The 21,225-nt window shown below is 36.7% G+C and overlaps 1 protein-coding gene across 3 annotated transcripts in view; it reads left to right on the forward strand.

Moving 5' to 3' along the window:
- ITPR2 (inositol 1,4,5-trisphosphate receptor type 2) overlaps positions 1-21,225 on the forward strand; it is a 527,231-nt gene that overhangs the window by 216,351 nt on the left and 289,655 nt on the right. For all 3 annotated transcript variants that reach the window (XM_079936794.1, XM_079936796.1, XM_079936795.1), the window contains 3 exons: positions 2,555-2,612; positions 4,048-4,213; positions 5,274-5,447. In XM_079936794.1, the coding sequence (XP_079792920.1) occupies positions 2,555-2,612; positions 4,048-4,213; positions 5,274-5,447 (398 nt within the window). The remainder of the gene's footprint in view (positions 1-2,554; positions 2,613-4,047; positions 4,214-5,273; positions 5,448-21,225) is intronic.

Here is a 21,225-nt window from a genome sequence, read left to right on the forward strand (position 1 = left end):
CTGATCTTAGTGGAAATGGTTTCAGTTTTTCACCATTGAGAACGATGTTGGCTGTGGGTTTGTCATATATGGCCTTTATTTTGTTGAGGTAAGTTCCCTGTATGCCTACTTTCTGGAGGGTTTTTATCATAAATGTGTGCTGAATTTTGTCAAAAGCTTTTTCTGCATCTATAGAGGTGATCATATGTTTTTTCTCCTTCAGTTTGTTAGTATGGTTTATCACATTGACTGATTTGCATATATTGAAGGATCCTTGCATCCCCTGGGATAAACCCCACTTGATCATGGTGTATGATCCTTTTAATGTGCTGTTGGATTCTGTTTGCTAGTATTTTGTTGAGGATTTTTGCATCTATGTTCATCAGTGATATTGGCCTGTAGTTTTCTTTCTTTGTGATAGCTTTGTCTGGTTTTGGTATCAGGGTGATGGTGGCCTCATAGAATGAGTCTGGGAGTGTTCCTCACTCTGCTATATTTTGGAAGAGTTTGAGAAGGATAGGTGTTAGCTCTTCTCTAAATCTTTGATAGAATTCGCCTGTGAAGCCATTTGGTCCTGGGCTTTTGTCTGTTGGAAGATTTTTAATTACAGTCTCAATTTCAGTGCTTTTGATCGGTCTGTTTATATTTTCTGTTTCTTCCTGGTTCAGTCTTGGAAGGTTGTGCTTTTCTAAGAATTTGTCCATTTTTCCAGGTTGTCCATTTTATTGGCATAGAGTTGCTTGTAGTAATCTCTCATGATCCTTTGTATTTCTGCAGTGTCAGTTGTTACCTCTCCTTTTTCATTTCTAATTCTATTGATTTGAGCCTTCTCTCTTTTTTTCTTGATGAGTCTGGCTAATGGTTTATCAATTTTGTTTATCTTCTCAAAGAACCAGCTTTTAGTTTCAGAGTCTGAATCTTTTACGCATTATGCTCTTTTGGTGAAAATCCAAGGTTTTTTGGTTTTTGACTTGGATCAAAGAATAGTGCGAAATGCTGCTCTCAGGAGGAAAGGTATTTTGTAGGAATCACCCAGCTCAAGAAAAAAGACATGGCATTCCCCACAGTGGTCTGGATGTGGGTGTTGGCTTTATTGTGTGTGTGTATGCATGCATTCGTTCTTTATTTCCTTGCATGGTTGTAAGTTGGTAGTATATTTCAGTTTTTCACATTTAAAATGTGTAAGAATGAAGTCACTCTATCTGTGAGTGTGGGAGCATAATGACATAAGAGCATAAAATTTATTGTAAAAATTTTGTGACTCTGGAAAGTACCTTATGAAACCTAAGGTATATTAAATTACCATTTTTCTGGATAGATCAGGCCAGTCATGGCAAGTTGGAAAGTATGTTGTATTGAAGAATTAGCCAGTTAACAGAATTCTTTTGCTGGGGCAGGATTTGTACACAGATATGATACTTTCTTTTAACCACAACCACTGTGATAACATCAGGAAGCCTCCTCTTCTTTGTGCATCGATCGATTTGATAGGAATGAGTCAATGATTATAAGTGTGTAGTTAATGTAGATGCTCAACCAAATGTCGTGCTGTCCGACTCATCGGTACCATCCAAAGGCAGCATGCCTCTACGGAAGGGGTTAAGCTGTCCTGAGCTAGAAGTCTCCTTGGAACATTTGCAACAGTGTTGGTTTTTTTATGCTTCCCAGAACTGTAGAACTCCAAAGGGCTATTTCCAGGAATGTTAGGGCAGAACCAGAAAGTCTTGCTGGCAGTTGCATTGACACTAGCATAAGAATTATTGGCTTTCAGAAGCCAGACTTCTGGAAACAGGAGCTCTAAGTGTCAGTAAAAGTGTGGGAGGAAAAGTCTAGGGGCATCCCCAGAAAACCAGTTCTCTCTGATTTACCTGATCTCTTAAATTGGTTGTATTCATTAGAGGTAGCATTCTGGGAAAAATTCTTTTTGCCTTTTTATGTCTTGCTCTGTTTTCTTTTCATACTTTTGGAGGTGAGAAATAAATTGTGTACTTATCGTAGATATTTTCAAAATGTTATTGTTGGGGATGAGTGAAGAATCATGATTGGTTCACATTAAAAAAAAAAAAAAAATCAAATACCCTGTCCCAGAAGAAGGGACGGATTTATAGAAGTAAGCTTAGGTTAAAAGATCATGTTTGGATGTACCATGTAGTAACAAGGTTCCTTATAGGTATACTGTGATTCTTTAAAAAATATTATCCTTCCATGTCATTACCCATTTAAATTAAATGTGTGTATATAGGTGTATGTGTAGTTGAGATATATATATATATATATATATATATACACACACACATACATACTTACATAGATGTGGAAAGTTTGTAAATGGTCCTTTCTGATCTTTTAAATGTATCTTTGACTATAACAATATATATTTTAAAATGTAAACTTCAATTTAACATATTGACCAATAAGGGGAACTGTATTGTGACTTTTTTAAAGTGTTAATTGACTTTTGGTGGCATAAAGAAATTAAGACAAAAGTATTTTTAGGTAAGCTAATATTATCGTAAATATTGGGACTCCTAATTATAAAATGATAAAGAATGGATTTTACCATTTGTCTTTGCAGCTGTTGTTCCTGACATAGATGAAATTGCAGCTCAGGCAGAAACTATGTTTGCTGGAAGGTACAGTAACATTTATGTGTCTTTTTCTTGTAAATAAGATTTTACTTAGAATTTTATTGACACTTTATTGTTCACTTCGCTATATCTATTTAATTTTAGATCATTTATCGTTGCCAACATAATTTCTGCCATAAATGAAGCTGCTAATTTACTGTAGAAGAGAAAGCATAGCTTTTCTTTAGGTCAGGTAAAAAAAAGACAGGAGACTTGAGTTCAGTGTATTGAACTTTCCCCTGAATTCTTTGCTTTTCTTTCCTCAAATAATGACAGCACACGAACGCCCTTTAAGTTTCCTGGTATGAATATTGCTGCCTCTTGCAAAACGTTGCTTCCCCAAATCTGAGAAATTGGAGGCAAGAAAGTAACTTCTTTCAACGTTATCATTAACTTTATAAGTGAGAAATAACGCTATTTTCTGCCAATTGGAAATATCCATGATTAAAGAAAATGAAACATCTCTGACATGACTATTCTCCTTTGCTGTCAGGTGCCCTGCTACTCACTGTTTTTAGGTTGTTTCTTTTTTTCCCATAAATGAAAGTAATAGTCAAAAAGAAAAGTCAAAACCGTAAAATGTCTGAGCTACAAATTATTGAGTTTCTGGCATTCATTTTTATCATAGATTTGCCATGAGTACCTAAACAAATTTCTGTACTAAGGCACTGCATTTTCTTTGGTTAGAAAGAAAGACAAGAATGAGGAATCAGGGGAACCCAAAAGGATTTTTATCTCTAGTGAACATTTGGTTTAAGTTTGTTTTTATATTGTTTTGCCAGTTTTTGCTGTTGTTATTGTTGCTGTGTTTTCCTATTCAAGTATTTCATTATTCCCGAGAAAAGAGAATAAACCAGTGTATGATTTTCATCTTAAAATAAATGGACTTTTTATCAGGGGAATCTTGCTCAGAGTCTGGATACACCAAACTTGCAGAGTTGCTCTGGTGATACCTGTGTGCCTGTGTGCACGAGCACTGCCTTCCCCGTGCCTCACCACCTGTCTTGGAGAGGTTTCTGGACTCTGGGGAAGTTCAGTCCTTGATGTACATCCAGCCAAGTATGTCTTCTCAATAAACGCTTCAGGATTGATTCAGATTCTATCTTTTGTCTTTGCCTAGATGACCAAATCATCCCAGTTTGCCTGCTACTTTCCCAGTGCAATGACTTAAAGTCGCCTATCTTGGGAACCCCCTCAGTCTTGGACAAACTGGGACTTAGGTCACCCCTACTGTCATGGACAAACACAAGTTTTCTCTATGTTTTGTTTCCTCATTAGTTACCCGAGGCCAAAAAAGAGTAAAAATTTCTTCCTTTATACTTTCCAGTTTTTTTTGGCGGGGTGGGTGGGTGATAACTGAGGATGTACACACAATTTTAACCACTTCTGACTAAATTTTATGTAAATATAAGTTATTTTAGAATAATTTTTGGTTTTATAGAAAGGAAAAAAATCCAGTTCAACTTGATGATGAAGGAGGCAGGACATTTTTACGGGTCCTCATTCATCTGATCATGCATGACTACCCTCCTTTGCTATCAGGAGCCCTGCAGCTGCTGTTCAAGCACTTCAGCCAGAGAGCGGAAGTTTTACAGGCATTTAAACAGGTGAGATTCAGTAGCCCTCAGTAGTTCCATAGCAGAGGCTCTGAAAATATTGTTTATAACATCCAACCTGACTTCATGGTTGCAGAGTTAATGAGACTGTGCAGCTTTCCCTGGGAACACTTTCTATTTTTAAAGATAGATATGGCCTTGTCTTAGGCCAAGACTTGATCTATTTTAAAAAGAGATCCCCACAAGTGATTTTTCAGTTAATATCTTTAATGTAAATGACAGGCACTAAAATTTAGGAGGGCACTGGGAGATAAAACCATATTAGGAATTTTGTTGCCGGTGCTGTTATTTTGACCCCAGATTTTACTGATAAATTTGGATAATGCACTGAAATAAATGTCGTGATTGAAAAAATGTAGAAATCCAAAAGAAAGGAATTGTGATGGATCTAATCTTTTTCTTTGTTGTCTTTGAATGATATCAATCTTGAGACCATTAATGAGAAATATCTCAGGGCTTACATGTATTTCACTAATATTTATTTAATAGAGCATTGATCTTCATTAGGAAGTTTTACAAGGGTATGTTACAATATGAAATAATTAAAAGAGTAATTATATAAATACAGATAATTATTCATATATTTGTAAATGTCACACAATACATATAAATTTAGGTTTAGACTGTATCACTGTTTTCTTCCACTTGTTTTTATGCTTCTACCTCTTTTCAAATAGAGAGAGTCTCAGAAAAATTAACTTTAGCAGTAAAATTAGAGTTAGGGTATCTCTTATTTTAAATTACTCTTTAACACTTTAAAAAGCTTTGCTAGGGCTCACTTTTTTATATGTATAATTCTTCATAACATGTGAATATATTGAGTAGAGTTCACAGATACTTTCAGGGGAATTTTCATGATCAATATACATCTAAAATATGTAAAATATATGTAAATATATATAAAATATTCATAAATAGTCTAGAAATACTAAACTTCAACTGAGGGGCAAATATGTTAAAAAGACTTGGGATTTTTGACATAAATGAAATAGGAATAAAGGAAATTCCATAAGTAAGTTAAGTAAACTAAGGATTGCAATTCTGTTTCCAGGTACAGTTACTGGTGTCCAATCAGGACGTAGATAACTACAAGCAAATCAAGGCAGACCTAGACCAGCTTCGACTAACTGTAGAAAAATCCGAGTTATGGGTTGAGAAGAGCAGCAGCTATGAGAATGGAGAAATGGGTGAAAATCAAGTAAAAGGTGGTGAAGAGCCAATTGAGGTCTGTTTTCAAGATCTATTTTGAAATAATCCAAACAATGTCTTTTAAATCAGCATAAAATTTCCATTTGCCGAGTCAAATATCTGCATAAATTTGTACTTTGGTTAATTCTTGTCAGTTGCTCTCACTTGTTACCTCATCTGACTACTTTTTCACTCTTCCTCCTTCCCACTGTAAATCCTATAAGCCAGGAATCAGGACAATAGGAGGGAGTGAGGTGGAGAAAAAGAGGAATAGGTCCTAAGCTGAGACCTGTACAGAGAGGGGAATTTTTGTTTCTACCATTCATGGTGGCTTTTTATTGGCAACCTATAAATCATTCCTTTTATTATTGAATAGCCTTATAAATATGTAAAAATACCCAATGGATGGACAATATGCTTTATTACCAACATGAAAATCCCCCAAATCTGTGTCATCTACAGAATAGTAAGACACTGATCATAAATCCTCTGTTATATTGGTTTTAATTTTCAGTAGGTTAATTAGTTGCTGTTTTCAGATTTCACTAAATACTAAATAAACCATAAAAATTTTTAAGCAGTGTTTTAGTAGACTAGTGCCAACAGTATAAAGATAATGTATTGAGTTTCTTAAATACCTCTCTAGTGTTTTATTTAGTTGTTATTTTATTTTATTTTATTTAACATCTTTATTGGAGTATAATTGTTTTACATTGTTGTCTTAGTTGCTGCTGTATAACAAAGTGAATCAGCTATATGTATACATAATCCCCATATCCCCTCCCTCTTGCGTCTCCCTCCCACCCTCTCTATCCCACCCCTCTAGGTGGACACAAAGCACCACACTGATTTCCCTGTACTATGTGGCTTCCCACTAGCTATCTACCTTACATTTGGTAGTGTATATATGTCCATGACACTCTCTCACTTTGTCCCAGCTATCCTTCCCCCTCCCCATGTCCTCAAGCCCATTCTCTACATCTTCGTCTTTATTCCTGTCCTGCCCCTAGGTTCTTCAGAACCATTTTTTTTTTTTTTAGGTTCCAGATATAGGATGTTCACGTACAGTATTTGTATTTCTCTTTCTGACTTACTTCACTCTGTGTGACAGACTCTAGGTCCAACCACCTCACTACAAATAACCCAATTTGGTTTCTTTCTGTGGCTGAGTAATATTCCATTGTATATATATGCCACATCTTCTTTATCCATTCATCTGTCGATGGACACGTAGGTTGCCTCCACGTCCTGGCTATTGTAAATAGAGCTGCAGTGAACATTGTGGTACATGACTCTTTTTGAGTTATAGTTTTCTCAGGGTGTATGCCAGGTATTGGGATTGCAGGGACGTATGGTAGTTCTATTTTTAGTTTTTGAAGAAACTTGCATACTATTCTCCATAGTGGCTGTGTCAATTTACTTTCCCACCAACAGTGCAAGAGGGTTCCCTTTTTTCCACACCCTCTCCAGCATTTATCGTTTGTAGATTGTTTGATGATGGCCATTCTGACTGGTGTGAGATCATATCTCATTGTAGTTTTGATTTGCATTTCTCTAATGATTAAAGTTGTTGAGCATTCTTTCATGTGCTTGTTGGCAGTCTGTATATCTTCTTTGGAGAAATGTCTATTTAGGTCTTCTGCTCATTCTTGGATTGGGTTTTTTTTTTTTGATATTGAGCTTAATGAGCTGCTTGTAAATTTTGGAGATTAATCCATTGTCAGTTGCTTCATTTGCAAATATTTTCTCCCATTCTGAGGGTTGTCTTTTGGTCTCGTTTATGGTTTCCTTTGCTGTGCAAAATCTTTGAAGTTTCATTAGGTCCCATTTCTTTATTTTTGTTTTTATTTCCATTTTTGTAGGAGGTGGGTCAAAAAGGATTTTGCTGTGATTTATGTCATAGAGTGTTCTGCCTATGTTTTCCTCTAAGAGTTTTATAGTGTCTGGGCTTACATTTAGGTCTTTAATTCCATTTTGAGTTTATTTTTGTGTATGGTGTTAGGGAGTGTTCTAATTTGATTCTTTTACATGTAGCTGTCCAGTTTTCCCAGCACAGCTTATTGAAGAGGCTGTCTTTACTCCATTGTATATTCTTGCCTCCTTTATTAAAGATAAGTTGACCATACGTGTGCTGATTTATCTCTGGGTTTTCTATCCTGTTCCATTGATCTATACTTCTGTTTTTGTGGCAGTACCATACTGTCCTGATTACTGTAGCTTTGAACTATAGTCTGAGGTCCCAGAGCCTGATTCCTCCAGCTCCGTTTTTCTTTCTCAAGATTGCTTTGGCTATTTGGGGTCTTTTGTGTTTCCATACAAATTGTGAAATTTTTTGTTCTAGTTCTGTGAAAAATGCCAATGGTAGTTTTATAGGGATTGCATTGAATCTGTAGATTGCTTTGGGTAGTATAGTCATTTTCACAATGTTGATTGTTCTAGTCCAAAAACATGGTATATCTCTCCATCTGTTGGTATCATTTTAAATTTCTTTCATCAGTGTATTATAGTTTTCTGCATACAGGTCTTTAGTTTCCCTAGATAGGTTTATTGCTAGGTATTATATTATTTTTGTTGCAGGTGTAAATGGGAGTGTTTCCTTAATTGCTCTTTCAGATTTTTCATCATTACTGTATAGGAATGCAAGAGATTTCTGTGCATTAATTTTGTATCCTGCAACTTGACCAAATTCATTGATTAACTCTAGTAGTTTTCTGGTGGCATCTTTAGGATTTTCTGTGTATAGTATCATGTCATCTGCAAACAGTGACAGTTTTACTTCTTCTTTTCCAATTTGTGTTCCTTTTATTTCTTTTTCTTCTCTGATTGCTGTGGCTAGGACTTCCAAAACTATGTTGAATAATAGTGGTGAGTGTGGATATCCTTGTCTTACTCCTGATCTTAGAGAAAATGCTTTCAGTTTTTCACCATGGAGAATGATGTTTGCTGTGGGTTTGTCGTATATGGCCTTATTATGTTGAGGTAGGTTCCCTCTATGCCCACTTTCTGGACAGTTTTTATCATAAATGTGTTTTGAATTTTGTTGAAAGCTTTTTCTGCATCTATTGAGGTGATCATGTGGTTTTTATTCTTCAATTTGTTAATATGGTGTATCACATTGATTGATTTGCGTATATGGACGGATCCTTGCATCCCTGGGATAAATCCCAGTTGATCATGGTGTATGATCCTTTTAATGTGTTGTTGGATTCTGTTTGCTAGTATTTTGTTGAGTCTTTTTTCATGTATATTCATGAGTGATATTGGTCTGTAATTTTCTTTTTTTGTAGTATCTTTGTCTGGTTTTGGTATCGGGGTGGTGGTGACCTCATAGAATGAGTTTGGGAGTGTTCCTTCCTCTGCAATTTTTTCGAAGAGTTTGAGAAGGATGTGTCTTAGCTCTTCTCTAAATGTTTGATAGAATTCACCTGTTAATCCATCTGGTCCTGGACTTTTGTTTGTTGGAAGATTTTTATCACAGTTTCAATTTCATTACTTGTGATTGGTGTGTTCATATTTTCTATTTCTTCCTGGTTCAGTCTTTGAAGGTTATACGTTCCTAAGAATTTTTCCATTTCTTCCAGGTTGTCCATTTTTGGGGCATAGAGTTGCTTGTAGTAGTCTCTTAGGATGCTTTGTATTTCTATGGCGCTTTTTGTAATTTCTCCTTTTTCATTTCTAATATTATTCATTTGAATTCTCTCTCTCTTTTTCTGGATGAGTCTGGCTAATGGTTTATCAATTTTGTTTATCTTATCAAAGAACCAGGATTTAGTTTTATTATCTCTGCTATTGTTTTCTTTGTTTCTGTTTCATTTATTTCTGATCTGATCTTTATGATATCTTTCCTTCTGCTAACTTTGGATTTTGTTTGTTCTTCTTTCTCTAGTTCCTTTAGGTGTAAGTTTAGATTGTTTATTTGAGATTTGTCTTGTTTCTTGAGGTAGACTTGTATGCCATAAACTTCTCTCTTAGAACTGCTTTTGCTGAATCCCATAGGTTTTGGATCATTGTGTTTTCATTGTCATTTGTCTCAGGTATTTTTTAATTTCTTCAGTGATCTCTTGGTTATTCAGTAACGTATTGTTTAGCCTCCATGTGTTTGTGTTTTTTATGTTTTTTTCCCTGTGATTGATTTCTAATCTCATAGTGTTGTTGTCAGAAAAGATGCTTGATATGATTTCCATTTTCTTAAATTTACTGAGGCTTGATTTGTGACCCAAGATGTGATCTGTCCTGCAGAATGTTCCGTGCACACTTGAGAAGAAAGTGTAATCTGCTGTTTTTGGATGGGATGTCCTATAAATATCAGTTAAATCTATCTGGTCTGTGGTCTCATTTAAAGCTTCTGTTTCCTTATTAATTTTCTGTTTGGATGATCTGTCCATTGGTGTATGTGAGGTGTTAAAGTCTCCCACTATTACTGTGTTACTGTCGATTTCCTCTTTTAGAGCTGTTAGCAGTTGCCTTATGTATTGAGGTGCTCCTATGTTGAGTGCATATATATTTATAATTGTTATATCTTCTTCTTGGATTGATCCTTGATCATTATGTCGTTTCCTTCCTTGTCTCTTGTAACATTCTTTATTTTAAAGTCTCTTTTATCTGATATGAATATTGCTCCTCCAGCTTTCTTTTGATTTCCATTTGCGTGGAATATCTTTCTCTATCCCCTCACTTTCAGTCTGTATGTGTCCCTACATCTGACGAGGGTTTGTTGTAGACAGCATATATATGGGTCCTGTTTTTGTATCCATTCAGTAAGCCTGCGTCTTTTGGTTGGAGCATTTAATCCATTTACATTTAAGGTAATTATCGATATGTATGTTCCTATGACCATTTACTTAATTGTTTTGGGTTTGTTTTTGTAGGTCCTTTTCTTCTCTTGTGTTTGCCACTTAGAGAAGTTCCTTTAGCATTTGTTGTAGAGGTTTTGGTGGTGCTGAATTCTCTTAGCTTTTGCTTGTCTGTAAAGCTTTTGATTTCTTCATCGAATCTGAGTGAGATCCTTGCTGGTCAGAGTAATCTTGGATGTAGTTTCTCCCTTTCATCACTTTAAGTATATTATGCCACTCCCTTCCAGCTTGTAGAGTATCTGCTGATGAGAAATCAGCTGTTAACCTTATGGGAGTTCCCTTGTATGTTATTTGTCATTTTTCCCTTTTGCTTTCAATAGTTTTTCTTTGTTTTTAATTTTTGCCAATTTGATTACTATGTGTCTCGGCGTGTTTCTCCTTGGGTTTATCCTGTATGAGACTCTGTGCTTCCTGGGCTTGGGTGGCTATTTCCTTTCCCATGTTAGGGATGTTTTCGACTACAGTCTCTTCAAATATTTTCTCTGGTCCTTTTTCTCTCTCTTCTTCTGGGACCCCTATATTGCGAATTTTGTTGCGTTTAATGTTGTCCCAGAGGTCTCTTAGGCTGTCTTCATTTCTTTTCATTCTTTTTTCTTTACTCTGTTCCATAGCAGTGAATTCCACCATTCTGTCTGCCAGGTCACTTATCTGTTCTTCTGCCTCCGTTATTCTGTTATTGATTCTTTCTAGTGTGTTTTTCATTTCAGTTATTGTATTGTTCATCTCTGTTTGTTTGTTCTTTAATTCTTCTGGGTCTTTGTTAAACATTTCTTGCATCTTCTTGATATTTGCCTCCATTTTTTTTCTGAGGTCCTGGATCATGTTCAGTATCATTATTCTGAATTCTTTTTCTGGAAGGTTGCCTATGTCTACTTCATTTAGTTGTTTTTCTGGGGTTTTATCTTGTTCCTTCATCTGGTATATAGCCCTCTGCCTTTTCATCTTGTCTGTCTTTCTGTGAATGTGGTTTTTGTTCCACAGGCTGCAGGATTTTAATTCTTCTTGCTTCTGCTGTCTGCCCTCTGGTGGATGAGGCTATCTAAGAGGCTTGTGTCGGTACAGTTTTTTTCCTGTAATTGATATCTAGTCTCATAGCATTGTGGTTGGAAAAGATACTTCATAAGATGTCAGTTTTCTTAAATTTACAAAGGCTTGATTTGTGACCTAAGGTATGATCTATCCTGGAGAATGTTCCATGAGCACTTGAGAGGAAAGTTTATTCTGTTGTTTTTGGATGGAATGTCCTATAAATATCAATTAAGTCCATCTTGTTTAATGTGTCATTTAAAGCTTGTGTTTCCTTATTTATTTTCATTTTGGTTGATCTGTCCATTGGTGAAAGAGGGGTTTAAAAGTCCCCTACTATTATTGTGTTACTGTCAATTTCCCCTTTTATGGCTGTTAGCAGTTGCCTTATGTATTGAGGTGCTCCTATGTTTGATGCATAAATATTTATAATTGTTATATCTTCTTGGATTGATCCCTTGATCATTATGTAGTGTTCTTCTTTGTCTCTTGTGATAGTCTTTATTTTAAAGTCTATTTTGTCTGATATGAGAATTGCTACTCCAGCTTTGTTTCGATTTCCATTTGCATGGAATATCTGTTACCATCCCCTCACTTTCAGTCTGTGCATGTCCCTAGGTCTGAAGTGGGCCTGTTGTAGACAGCATATATAAGGGTATTGTTTTTGTATCCATTCAGCCAGTGTATATCTTTTGGTTGGAGTATTTTACTCATTTATATTTTAGATAGTTATTGATATGTATAGTCCTCTTTCCATTTTCTTAGTTGTTTTGGGCTTGTTATTATAGATCTCGTCCTTCTATTGTGTTTCCTGCGTAGAGAAGTTCCTTTAGCATTTGCTGTAAAGCTCGTTTGGTGGTGCTGAATTCTCTTAGCTTTTGCTTGTCTTTAAAGGTTTTAATTTCTCTGTCGAATCTGAATGAGATCCTTTCTGGGTAGAGTAATCTTGGTTGTAATTTTTTCCCTTTCATCATTTTAAATATGTCCTCCCACTCCCTTCTGGGTTGCAGAGTTTCTGCTGAAAGATCAGCTGTTAACCTTATGGGGATTCCCTTGTAATTTATTTGTTGTTTTTCTGTTACCGCTTTTAGTATTTTTTCTTTGTATTTAATTTTTGATAGTTTGATTAATATGTGTCTTGCCATGTTTCTCATTACATTTATCCTGTATGGGACCCTCTGTGGTTCCTGGACTTGACTGACTATTTCCTTTCCCATATTAGGGAAGTTTTCAAGTATAATCTCTTCAAATATTTTCTCAGTCCCTTTTTATTCCTCTTCTTTTTCTGGGACCTCTATAATTCGAATGTTCATGCGTTTAATGTTTTTCCCAGAGGTCTCTGAGGCTGTCCTCAATTATTTTCATTGTTTTTTCTTTATTCTGCTCTGTGGTAGTTATTTCCACTATTTTATCTTCCAGGTCACTCCTCTCTTCTTCGGCCTCAGTTATTCTGCTACTGATTTCTTCTAGAGAATTTTTAATTTCATTTATTGTGTTGTTCATCACTGTCTGTTTGCTCTTTATTTCTGCTAGGTCCTTGTTAAGTGTTTCTTGTATTTTCTCTATTCTATTTCTAAGATTTTGGATCATCTTTACTATCATTATTCTGAATTCTTTTTCAGGTAGACTTCCTATTTCCTCTTCATTTGTTTGGTCTGGTGGGTTTTTACCTTGCTTCTTCATCTGCTTTATATTTCTCTGTCTTATCATTTTGCTCAACTCACTGTGTTTGGGGTCTCCCTTTCACAGGCTGCAGGTTCATAGTTGCCGTTTTTTTTGGTGTCTGTCCCCAGTGGGTAAGGTAGTTTCCATGGGTTGTGTAGGCTTCCTGGTGGAGGGGCCTGGTGGCTGTTTTCTCGTGGATGAGTCTGGATCCTCTTTTTCTGGTGGGCAAGACCATGTCCAATGGTGTGTTTTGGGGTGTCTATGAACCTAGTATGATTTTAGGTAGCCTCTGTGCTAATGGGTAGGGTTGTGTTCCTGTCTTGGTACTTGTGTGGCATGGGGTATCCAGCACTGTAGCTTGCTGGTTGTTGAGTGGAGCTGAGCATTGAGACGGAGACCTCTGGAAGAGCTCTCCAGATTGATATTACAGGATCCAGGAGGTCTCTGCTGGTCATCTCTCCCACCTCAGAGGCTCAGGCCTGACACCCAAGCGGAGCACCAAGAGCCTGTCACCCACACAGCTCAGGAGAAAAGGGAGAAAAAATATAAATGAAGAAAAATAAAATAAAATAATTAAAATAAAAAATAAAAAAACATATTATTAAAATAAAAGAAGTACTTAAAACAAAAAAAGAGAGCAGTGAAATCAAGAACAAATCCACTAATGATAAGAAGCACTAAAAACTAAACTAAGAGAAGCATGTAAATCAGAAAATAGTCTGTCGCATACAGCAAACCCCAAGTCTGCAGTTGCTTCCAAAGTCTACCGCCTCAGTTTTGGGATGATTTGTTGTCTATTCAGGTATTCCACAGATGCAGGTACATCAAGTTGATTGTGGAGATTTAATCCACTGCTCTTGAGGCTTCTGGGAGAGATTTCCCTTTCTCTTCTTTGTTCGCACAGCTCCTGGGGTTCAGCTTTGGAATTGGCCCCGCCTCTGCATGTACGTCTCCACCCAGACAGGACGGGGTTAAAGGAGTGGCTGATTAGGGGGCTCTGGCTCACTCAGGCTCACTCAGGAGAGAGGGCTACAGAATGTGGGGCGAGGCTGTGGTGGCAGAGGCCAGTGTGACATTGCAACAGCCTGAGGCGCGCTGTGTGTTCTCCTGGGGAAGAGGTCCCTGGATCACGGGACCCTGGCAGTGGCGGGCTGTACAGGCTCCCAGGAGGGGAGCTGTGTATAGTGACCTGTGCTTGCACACAGGCTTCTTGGTGGCTGCACCAGCAGTGTTAGCATTCCATGTCCATCTCTAGGGTCCAAGCTGATAGCAACGTCTCATGCCCGTCTCCGGAGCTGTTTAGGTGGTGCTCTGAATCCCCTCTCCTCGTGCACCCTGAAATAGTGGTCTCTTGCCTCTTAGGCAGTTCTAGACTTTTTTCCGGACTCCCGGCTATCTGTGGTGCACTAGCCCCCTTCAGGCTGTGTTCACACGGCCAACCCCAGCCCTCTCTCTGGGATCTGAGCTCCAAAGCCTGAGCCTCAGCTCTCAGGCCCCACCCGCCCCGGTGGTGAGCAGACAAGCATCTTAGGCTGGTGCGTGCTGGTTGGCGGCGATCCTCTGTGTGGGAATCTCTCTGCTTTGCCCTCCACACCCCTGTGGCTGTGCTCTCCTCTGTGGCTCCGAAGCTTCCCCTCCACCCACCCCGTGTCTCCGCCAGTGAAGGGACTTCCTAGTGTGTGGAAGCTTTTCCTCCTTCCCAGCTCACTCCCAGAGGTGCAGGTTCTGTCCCTATTCTTTTGTCTCTGTTTTTTCTTTTGCCCTACCCAGGTACGTGGGGGAGTTTCTTGCCTTTTGGGAGGTCTGAGGTCTTCTGCCAGCATTCAGCAGGTGTTCTGTAGGAGTTGTTCCACATGTAGATGTATTTCTGATGTATTTGTGGGGAGGAAGGTGATCTCTGTGTCTTACTTCTCTGCCATCTTGAAGGTCCTCCTTAGCTCTTATTTTAATCTGCAGGATTATAAACTGTTACTATTTAGAGAGGTTTACCTACCCTGAGTCTTCTGTTTCTAGGAATACCTAAAATATTTTGTAGTGCAGGGTGATGAGCAGAGGTAATTAGTGGGAGGGGGAGGTAATTAGAGTCATCAAAATGTTAAAGGGAAATTCAGTGGTGGGTAACTACTTTCTACTTGTCTCAGGACTAATTATCACTGATCTGCACAACAGTTTTGACTTAATTCTTTAGGAACTGTTTCTGTGATTTTATGTTGTAAGTTAGTAGAATGTAGAATTTCTAAAGCTTTTACTTATTTATTTATTTTTTTGGTTAAAATAGAGTTCTTCCATGGTATATTTAAGAAATAAGAGAAATTTCAACATTTATTTAGTATTTGCTGTACACCAACTCCTGTAGCCGACACTGTCATGCATGGTATATCTTTTAAAATGTTACAACAAACTTTGGAGATAGTTATAAACATCACGTTTCTGAGCATGAACCAACTGAAATTGAGAAAACCCAAGTGTTTTCTCATTGTCAAGAAGCTCTATGTGATTTTAACTCAGGTCTTTTTTGATGATAAGTTCCAGGCTCTTTAATGTAAAATTGCACTTTCTGATATAATACTTTGTTATTTAGAGATGTATTACGCTTTCACGAAGTTAGAATACCTCTTTCTTTTACAAATACATATTTTGTAAATATTCTAGAGGATAAATGTAATGTTGCTTCCCCTTTCAGAACATTTAATTCTTTTATTTTAATATAGAACAGCTCTAAACCTCAGCAAAATGCAGTATGCGTTTGTAAAAGTTGGCCCCCAAAAATCACCGAAGAGTAGAGGTGAGATGTTCCATGAAGGATGTTAGTCACTGGTCTGCAGTTTAAGTTCCCAGTCATGAGGAAAAGTGGAGAAAGAACCTCTTTTATAGTGCATATCAATGGCATCCTCATAGCAGTTTAATAAACAGTTTGTATTGATGTGAGAAAGAAGATGAATAAGTCATCTGAGGGTAGTCATCTTATTAAAGATAAAACTGCATTACATGTGGGCTATAAAACTATTTTTCTAGGGACTTCAGACGAATACAAGTCAGTGAAGCTGAAATGTATTTATTTATTTGTTGACTTCAGGATTTATCAGTTCAGGAAATGGTAATAATTTTGGGTACTTAAAGCAGGAAGTGATTTAATACAAGGAATTAAATTTTTGAACAGTCTGGAGGAATACAGTTTAGAGTCTGCCACTGGACTATTGATTTCAGCGTCAAACAATCATAGCAATGATTCAGAGCTGAAGAAGCTGCTTCAGCTAATGCCAACACTGCTGCTGCCACCACCACTGATGCATACCTTAGAAGCTTGTGGCCAGATAACAGAACCCTCAGATCTATTGGGATTTTCTTTTCAGCCCTCATAGCCACAAGAAGATGGTCTTGAATGGATAGTGTATTAAGAGTATAGGTTTTAGAGTCTAAAGCTGTATACAGTCACTAACTGTATGTATGACTTTGGGCAACTTATTTTAATTCTTTCAGTTTTATTTTCATTGTCTGTTCAATGGACTTAATAATGGTACTTAGCTCATATGATTATTGTGAAGATTAAATGAGCAAACTCTGTGCATGTGGTGTGTCAGTTAATATGGCTTCAGTGGGAAAATATAAACAACAAGGTGACATATTATCTACTAACAAGTCAAGAAGTGAGGCTCCAGTTTTAATTAATTTATTGTCTCAATGCAATCATCATGGACCACTTCTGAGACTGATCTTTCCCATGATTGCATCACGACAGCAGCATCCTAGACATCACAACACTGTCACAAAAGAATATCTGTGCTTTTCTAAGTCTCCTGTTTAGGAGCAAGTAAACCTTTCCCAGGTGCCCCTTAGTAGATTCTATCTCATGTCTCCTTGGCCAAAGCAGGACCACATGTTTACCTCTAAACCAATGGACTCTAAGATTAGCTTAGACTAAATAAAAGATGCTCTGCAGGCTAGGATACTCTCCCCTGAGTTACGTGGGGGAAGGATAAACGAAATCAAAATCTGCTGGCAAGAAGGAAGAAAGGATGTCGGTGTCTGCCAAAAGTCCACAGTCAGTGAATGCTTGTTATAATTATTATTGGTTTTCATGTGCAACACAGTGTGCTGTTTACTATGATGCATATAGAATTATGAAATCTTAAAAGATACTTGTTAAATTAAAAGATACTTGTAGGGTTATCAAGTCTATTTCCTGTGTAGGAAGTTATCAAGTCTATTTCCTGTGTATTCTCTCTCTAAATAGGTCACCTAAGTGAGATATTTCTTAAAATAAAACAAACTTCTGTGATGGGAAATTCAATACCTCCCGAGGTAGAACATTCTGTTGAAATTAATGTATTGCTTAAGAAATAGAATAGTACCAATAAGAAGTCTCTGTGGTCCATCCCTATATCCCAGAGGAAACCATTAGCATGAGTTCATGTTAATAATTTCCTTGCTTTTCTTAACTGTTTTACCATGTATATCTATATTTTTAAAACATTTAACAAAATGAAAAATATTTCACTTAGTCTGTTTTAGATATGTTTTGTCCTCCATCTTTGTTGTTGTATAGCAATGACTTATTCATTTTCTCTAATATACATTATTACATTTTATGCACATGTTTATCTAGTAAACTGTTGATGAACATTTTATGTTCTTTACATATCTAAAAGAAAAGTTTTAGAAGAAAGTTTTAAAGAAAATTTGCTACAGTTTTAAAAGAAAATTTGCTACCAAAAGGAGCTTAAAAAACTTTTTAATGTCACCTGATGCACATGTTTAAGCACCCCTTCAGGATATATATTTAGGTGTTAATATCTGGTATGTTTACCTTTACCAAATAATGCCAGTTGTTTTCCAAAGACCAAATGATACTCCCTCCAGGGCGTATGAGTTTCTGTGGTTCCCCATCCTGATGACTACTGGTTTTCTCATTTTTCCATTTTTCTTCTTTTTTTTTTTTTTTTTTTTTGCGATACACGGGCCTCTCACCACTGCGGCCTCTCCCTCCGTAAAGCACGGGCTCCGGATGCGCAGGCCCAGCGGCCACGGCCCACAGGCCCAGCCGCTCCGCGGCATGTGGGATCCTCCAGGACCGGGGCACGAACCCGTGTCCCCGGCATCGGCAGGCGGACTCTCAACCACTGCGCCACCAGGGAAGCCCTCACTTTTCCATTTTTGATAATTGAGTGTGTTTGGTATATTATCCCTGTTGTGATTTTCATTTTGCTGGATTATTATGAGGTTGAGCATGTTTTTATATGTTTATTGGACATTTCACTTCCTCTTCCAGTTTAGATTAAGCTAAATTCTGTGTGCGCAGGTAGTTAGGTCCTACCAATTCATGTATAGCTACCTAAGGTTAAAAATATTTTTGACATAAAGTCATGGTGATGCTATAATTCAAACTTGAACACTATCTTTTCATCTATTATTTCTTTTTTTCTTGCTTTATTGTGTTGGTAAGGTTTTGCAGTACAATGGTAAATAGATGTGGTGATAATGGATATCCTTGTTTTGCTTCTGATTTTAAAGGGAATAGTTTTAATATTTCACTATTGAATATAGTTTTATGGTACTTTTTTTTTTGTAGATACCTTTTACCAATTGAGGAAATTCTTTTCTGTTTTTCGTTTGCTAATTTTTACTATGATTGTTGACTTCTATTAAATGCAGTTTATGCATCTGTCAAGATTGTTATTTTTCTTTAATTATAATCTGCTAATTTTGATAACATGAATCACAAATAGAGCTGCTACCATAGTAACCTTGCATTCTAGAATAAGTGTATCTTGGTGATATTTTTTACAGTACTACATCCAGTTTGCTAGTATTTTGTTCAGGATTTTACATCTTTGTTGTCAGTGAGGTTGGCCTCTAATTTTCCTTTCTTATACTTTTCCTGTCAATTGTTGGTATCAAGGTTAAACTAATTCTGTAACAAAGTGAGTTACACAATCTTCCCCTTTCTTTATCTCTTCTGTGAATGTTTGGTAGAACTTTTCTAAATCTGCCTGGGCCTTGGATTTAGTTTGTGGGAAGACTTTTACTAGTAATTAATTTTTAAAGTTTATAAATTCATTAAAATTTTCTATTTTGGGTCAGCTTGTATATTTTTCTGGCTATATACTTTAGTTTTCAAATTTATTCATCTTATTTCATTATCTTTCTTTAAAAATAAATTTATTTATTCATTTATTTTTGGCTGCATTGTGTCTTCTTTGCTGCGTGCAGGCTTTCTGTAGTTGCAGTGAGTGGGGGCTACTCTTGGTTACCGTGTGTGGGCTTCTCATTGCAGTGCCTTCTTGTTGCAGAGCACAGGCTCTAGGCGTGCAGGCTTCAGTAGTTGTGGCGCGTGGCCTTAGTTGCTCTGCGGCATGTGGGATCTTCCTGGAGCAGGGATCAAACCCGTGTCCCCTGCATTGGCAGGCGGATTCCTGACCACTGCGCCACCAGGGAAGTCCCTTGTTATCTTTTTAAGTATCTGCTATATCTGTAGCTCATACCCCTTTTTCATTCTCTTCTTCTTTTTCCCTTTAGATTTCACTCTTTGTGTTGTACAATTCTGTGGGTTTTGACAAATGTATAATGTCAGGTACAATCTCACCAGAGCTGGATATACTTTATTCATCCGCTTAACGAGTCTATTTTTGGCTTTGTTGAGCTCCTGTGTTTGTTTGCTATTTCATTATATTTATCCTACTATACTATAGCCTTTTATGTTGACATACTTTCCAGACTTTTAAAAAATTTAATGATATAATTTCCTTCTAAGGAGCTGCGTCCCACAGATTTTGACAAATGGTATTTTTATTACTGTTCAATATTAGATATTTAAATAATTTCATTATGATTTCTTCTTTGGCCCAGTATAGTTTCTTGGAAATGAGTTTTTAAATTTCCAAATGCATTCCCAAAATTTGCCCTTTTTTTGGTTATTGAATTCTTAATTAACTTGTAGCAAGAGAATGTGGTTATGATGATATCAGTTATCTAAAATTTGTTGAGACAATTTTTGGTCTATTATATCTTCAGGTTTTAGAAATACTTAACGTGGGCTCAAGAAGAAGGTGAATGCGTGTAAGTTTCCTTATATGTGATTAGTAAATCTAGTTTATTGTATTTAAATCAGCTATCTAATCACAAATATTTTCTTGATTTATCAAAAATTGGGAGAGATTTATTGACATTTCCCACTACAATGGTAGGTTTATCAGTTTCCCCTATAGTTCTATTAACCTCTATATGTTTTAAGGCTATTTTATTTGATGCCTATAAATTTAAAATTATTTTTAACTGGAAACAAAAACCTTTTATCAGTTGAGATTTATTTTCTCCCACTTCTGATGATACTGTTGCATGTCTTCTGGCTGCCGTTGCTACTGTTGAGAAGTTTGCTGTATGTTGAATAGTGGTGCTTTAATTCTGATTTTAAAACTGATTAAATGTTTGTTAAACCTTATTATTGCCTCCATATCTATTAGTTTCCTTTTTATATTTTCCATACCTGCGACTTTATGCTGAATTTGAATAATTTCTTAGAGTCGTCTGAGTCGCTCTTCAGGCACGTCTTATTTGCAGTTCACTTTACCTCTTGACTTTTAATGTCAGCCATTATACTTTTTCACACCTGCAATTTGACTAAATAAATCTTTTTGGTCATTTTTTATCATCTTTTGTTGCTTGCTAATTTTTGTGATTCCATATGCCTATTGAATAGCCTGTATGTAATACTAATTCCATGTTTCATTATATATTTGGTCATCTTTGATTATGAGCTCATATCTTTTATTGATAGACTTTGTTTTTAGAGCAGTTTTAGGTTTAGAGAAAAATTGCACAAAAGGTACAATATATCCTTATATCCTCTCCTCCCCTCCCTTCAGTTTTCTATTAACATCTTAATTAATGTGGTACATTGCAATTGATGAGCCAGTATTGATACATTATTATTAACTGAAGTTCATAATTTACTTTAGGTTTTGCTGTTTGTGCTGTATGATTCTGTGGGTTTTGACAAGTGTGTAATGCTATATACAGTATCATATAGAATAGTTTCATTGCCCTAAAATTCCTCTCTGCTCCACCCATTTGTCTCTCTGTTGTGAGTCCCTGAGCCCCTGGGAACCCCTCAGGAACCCCTGATCTTTTTCCTGTCTCATGTATAGTTTTGCCTTCTCCAGAATATAGGTGGAATTGTACCATATCTAGCTTTTTCAGACTGGCTTCTTTCATTTAGCAATATGCATTTGAGGTTTTTCTATGTCCTTTTGTAACTCACTAGCACATTTCTTT

This window comes from Stenella coeruleoalba, assembly GCF_951394435.1.
Source record: "Stenella coeruleoalba genome assembly, chromosome: 11".
Classification (NCBI taxonomy): domain Eukaryota; kingdom Metazoa; phylum Chordata; class Mammalia; order Artiodactyla; family Delphinidae; genus Stenella; species Stenella coeruleoalba.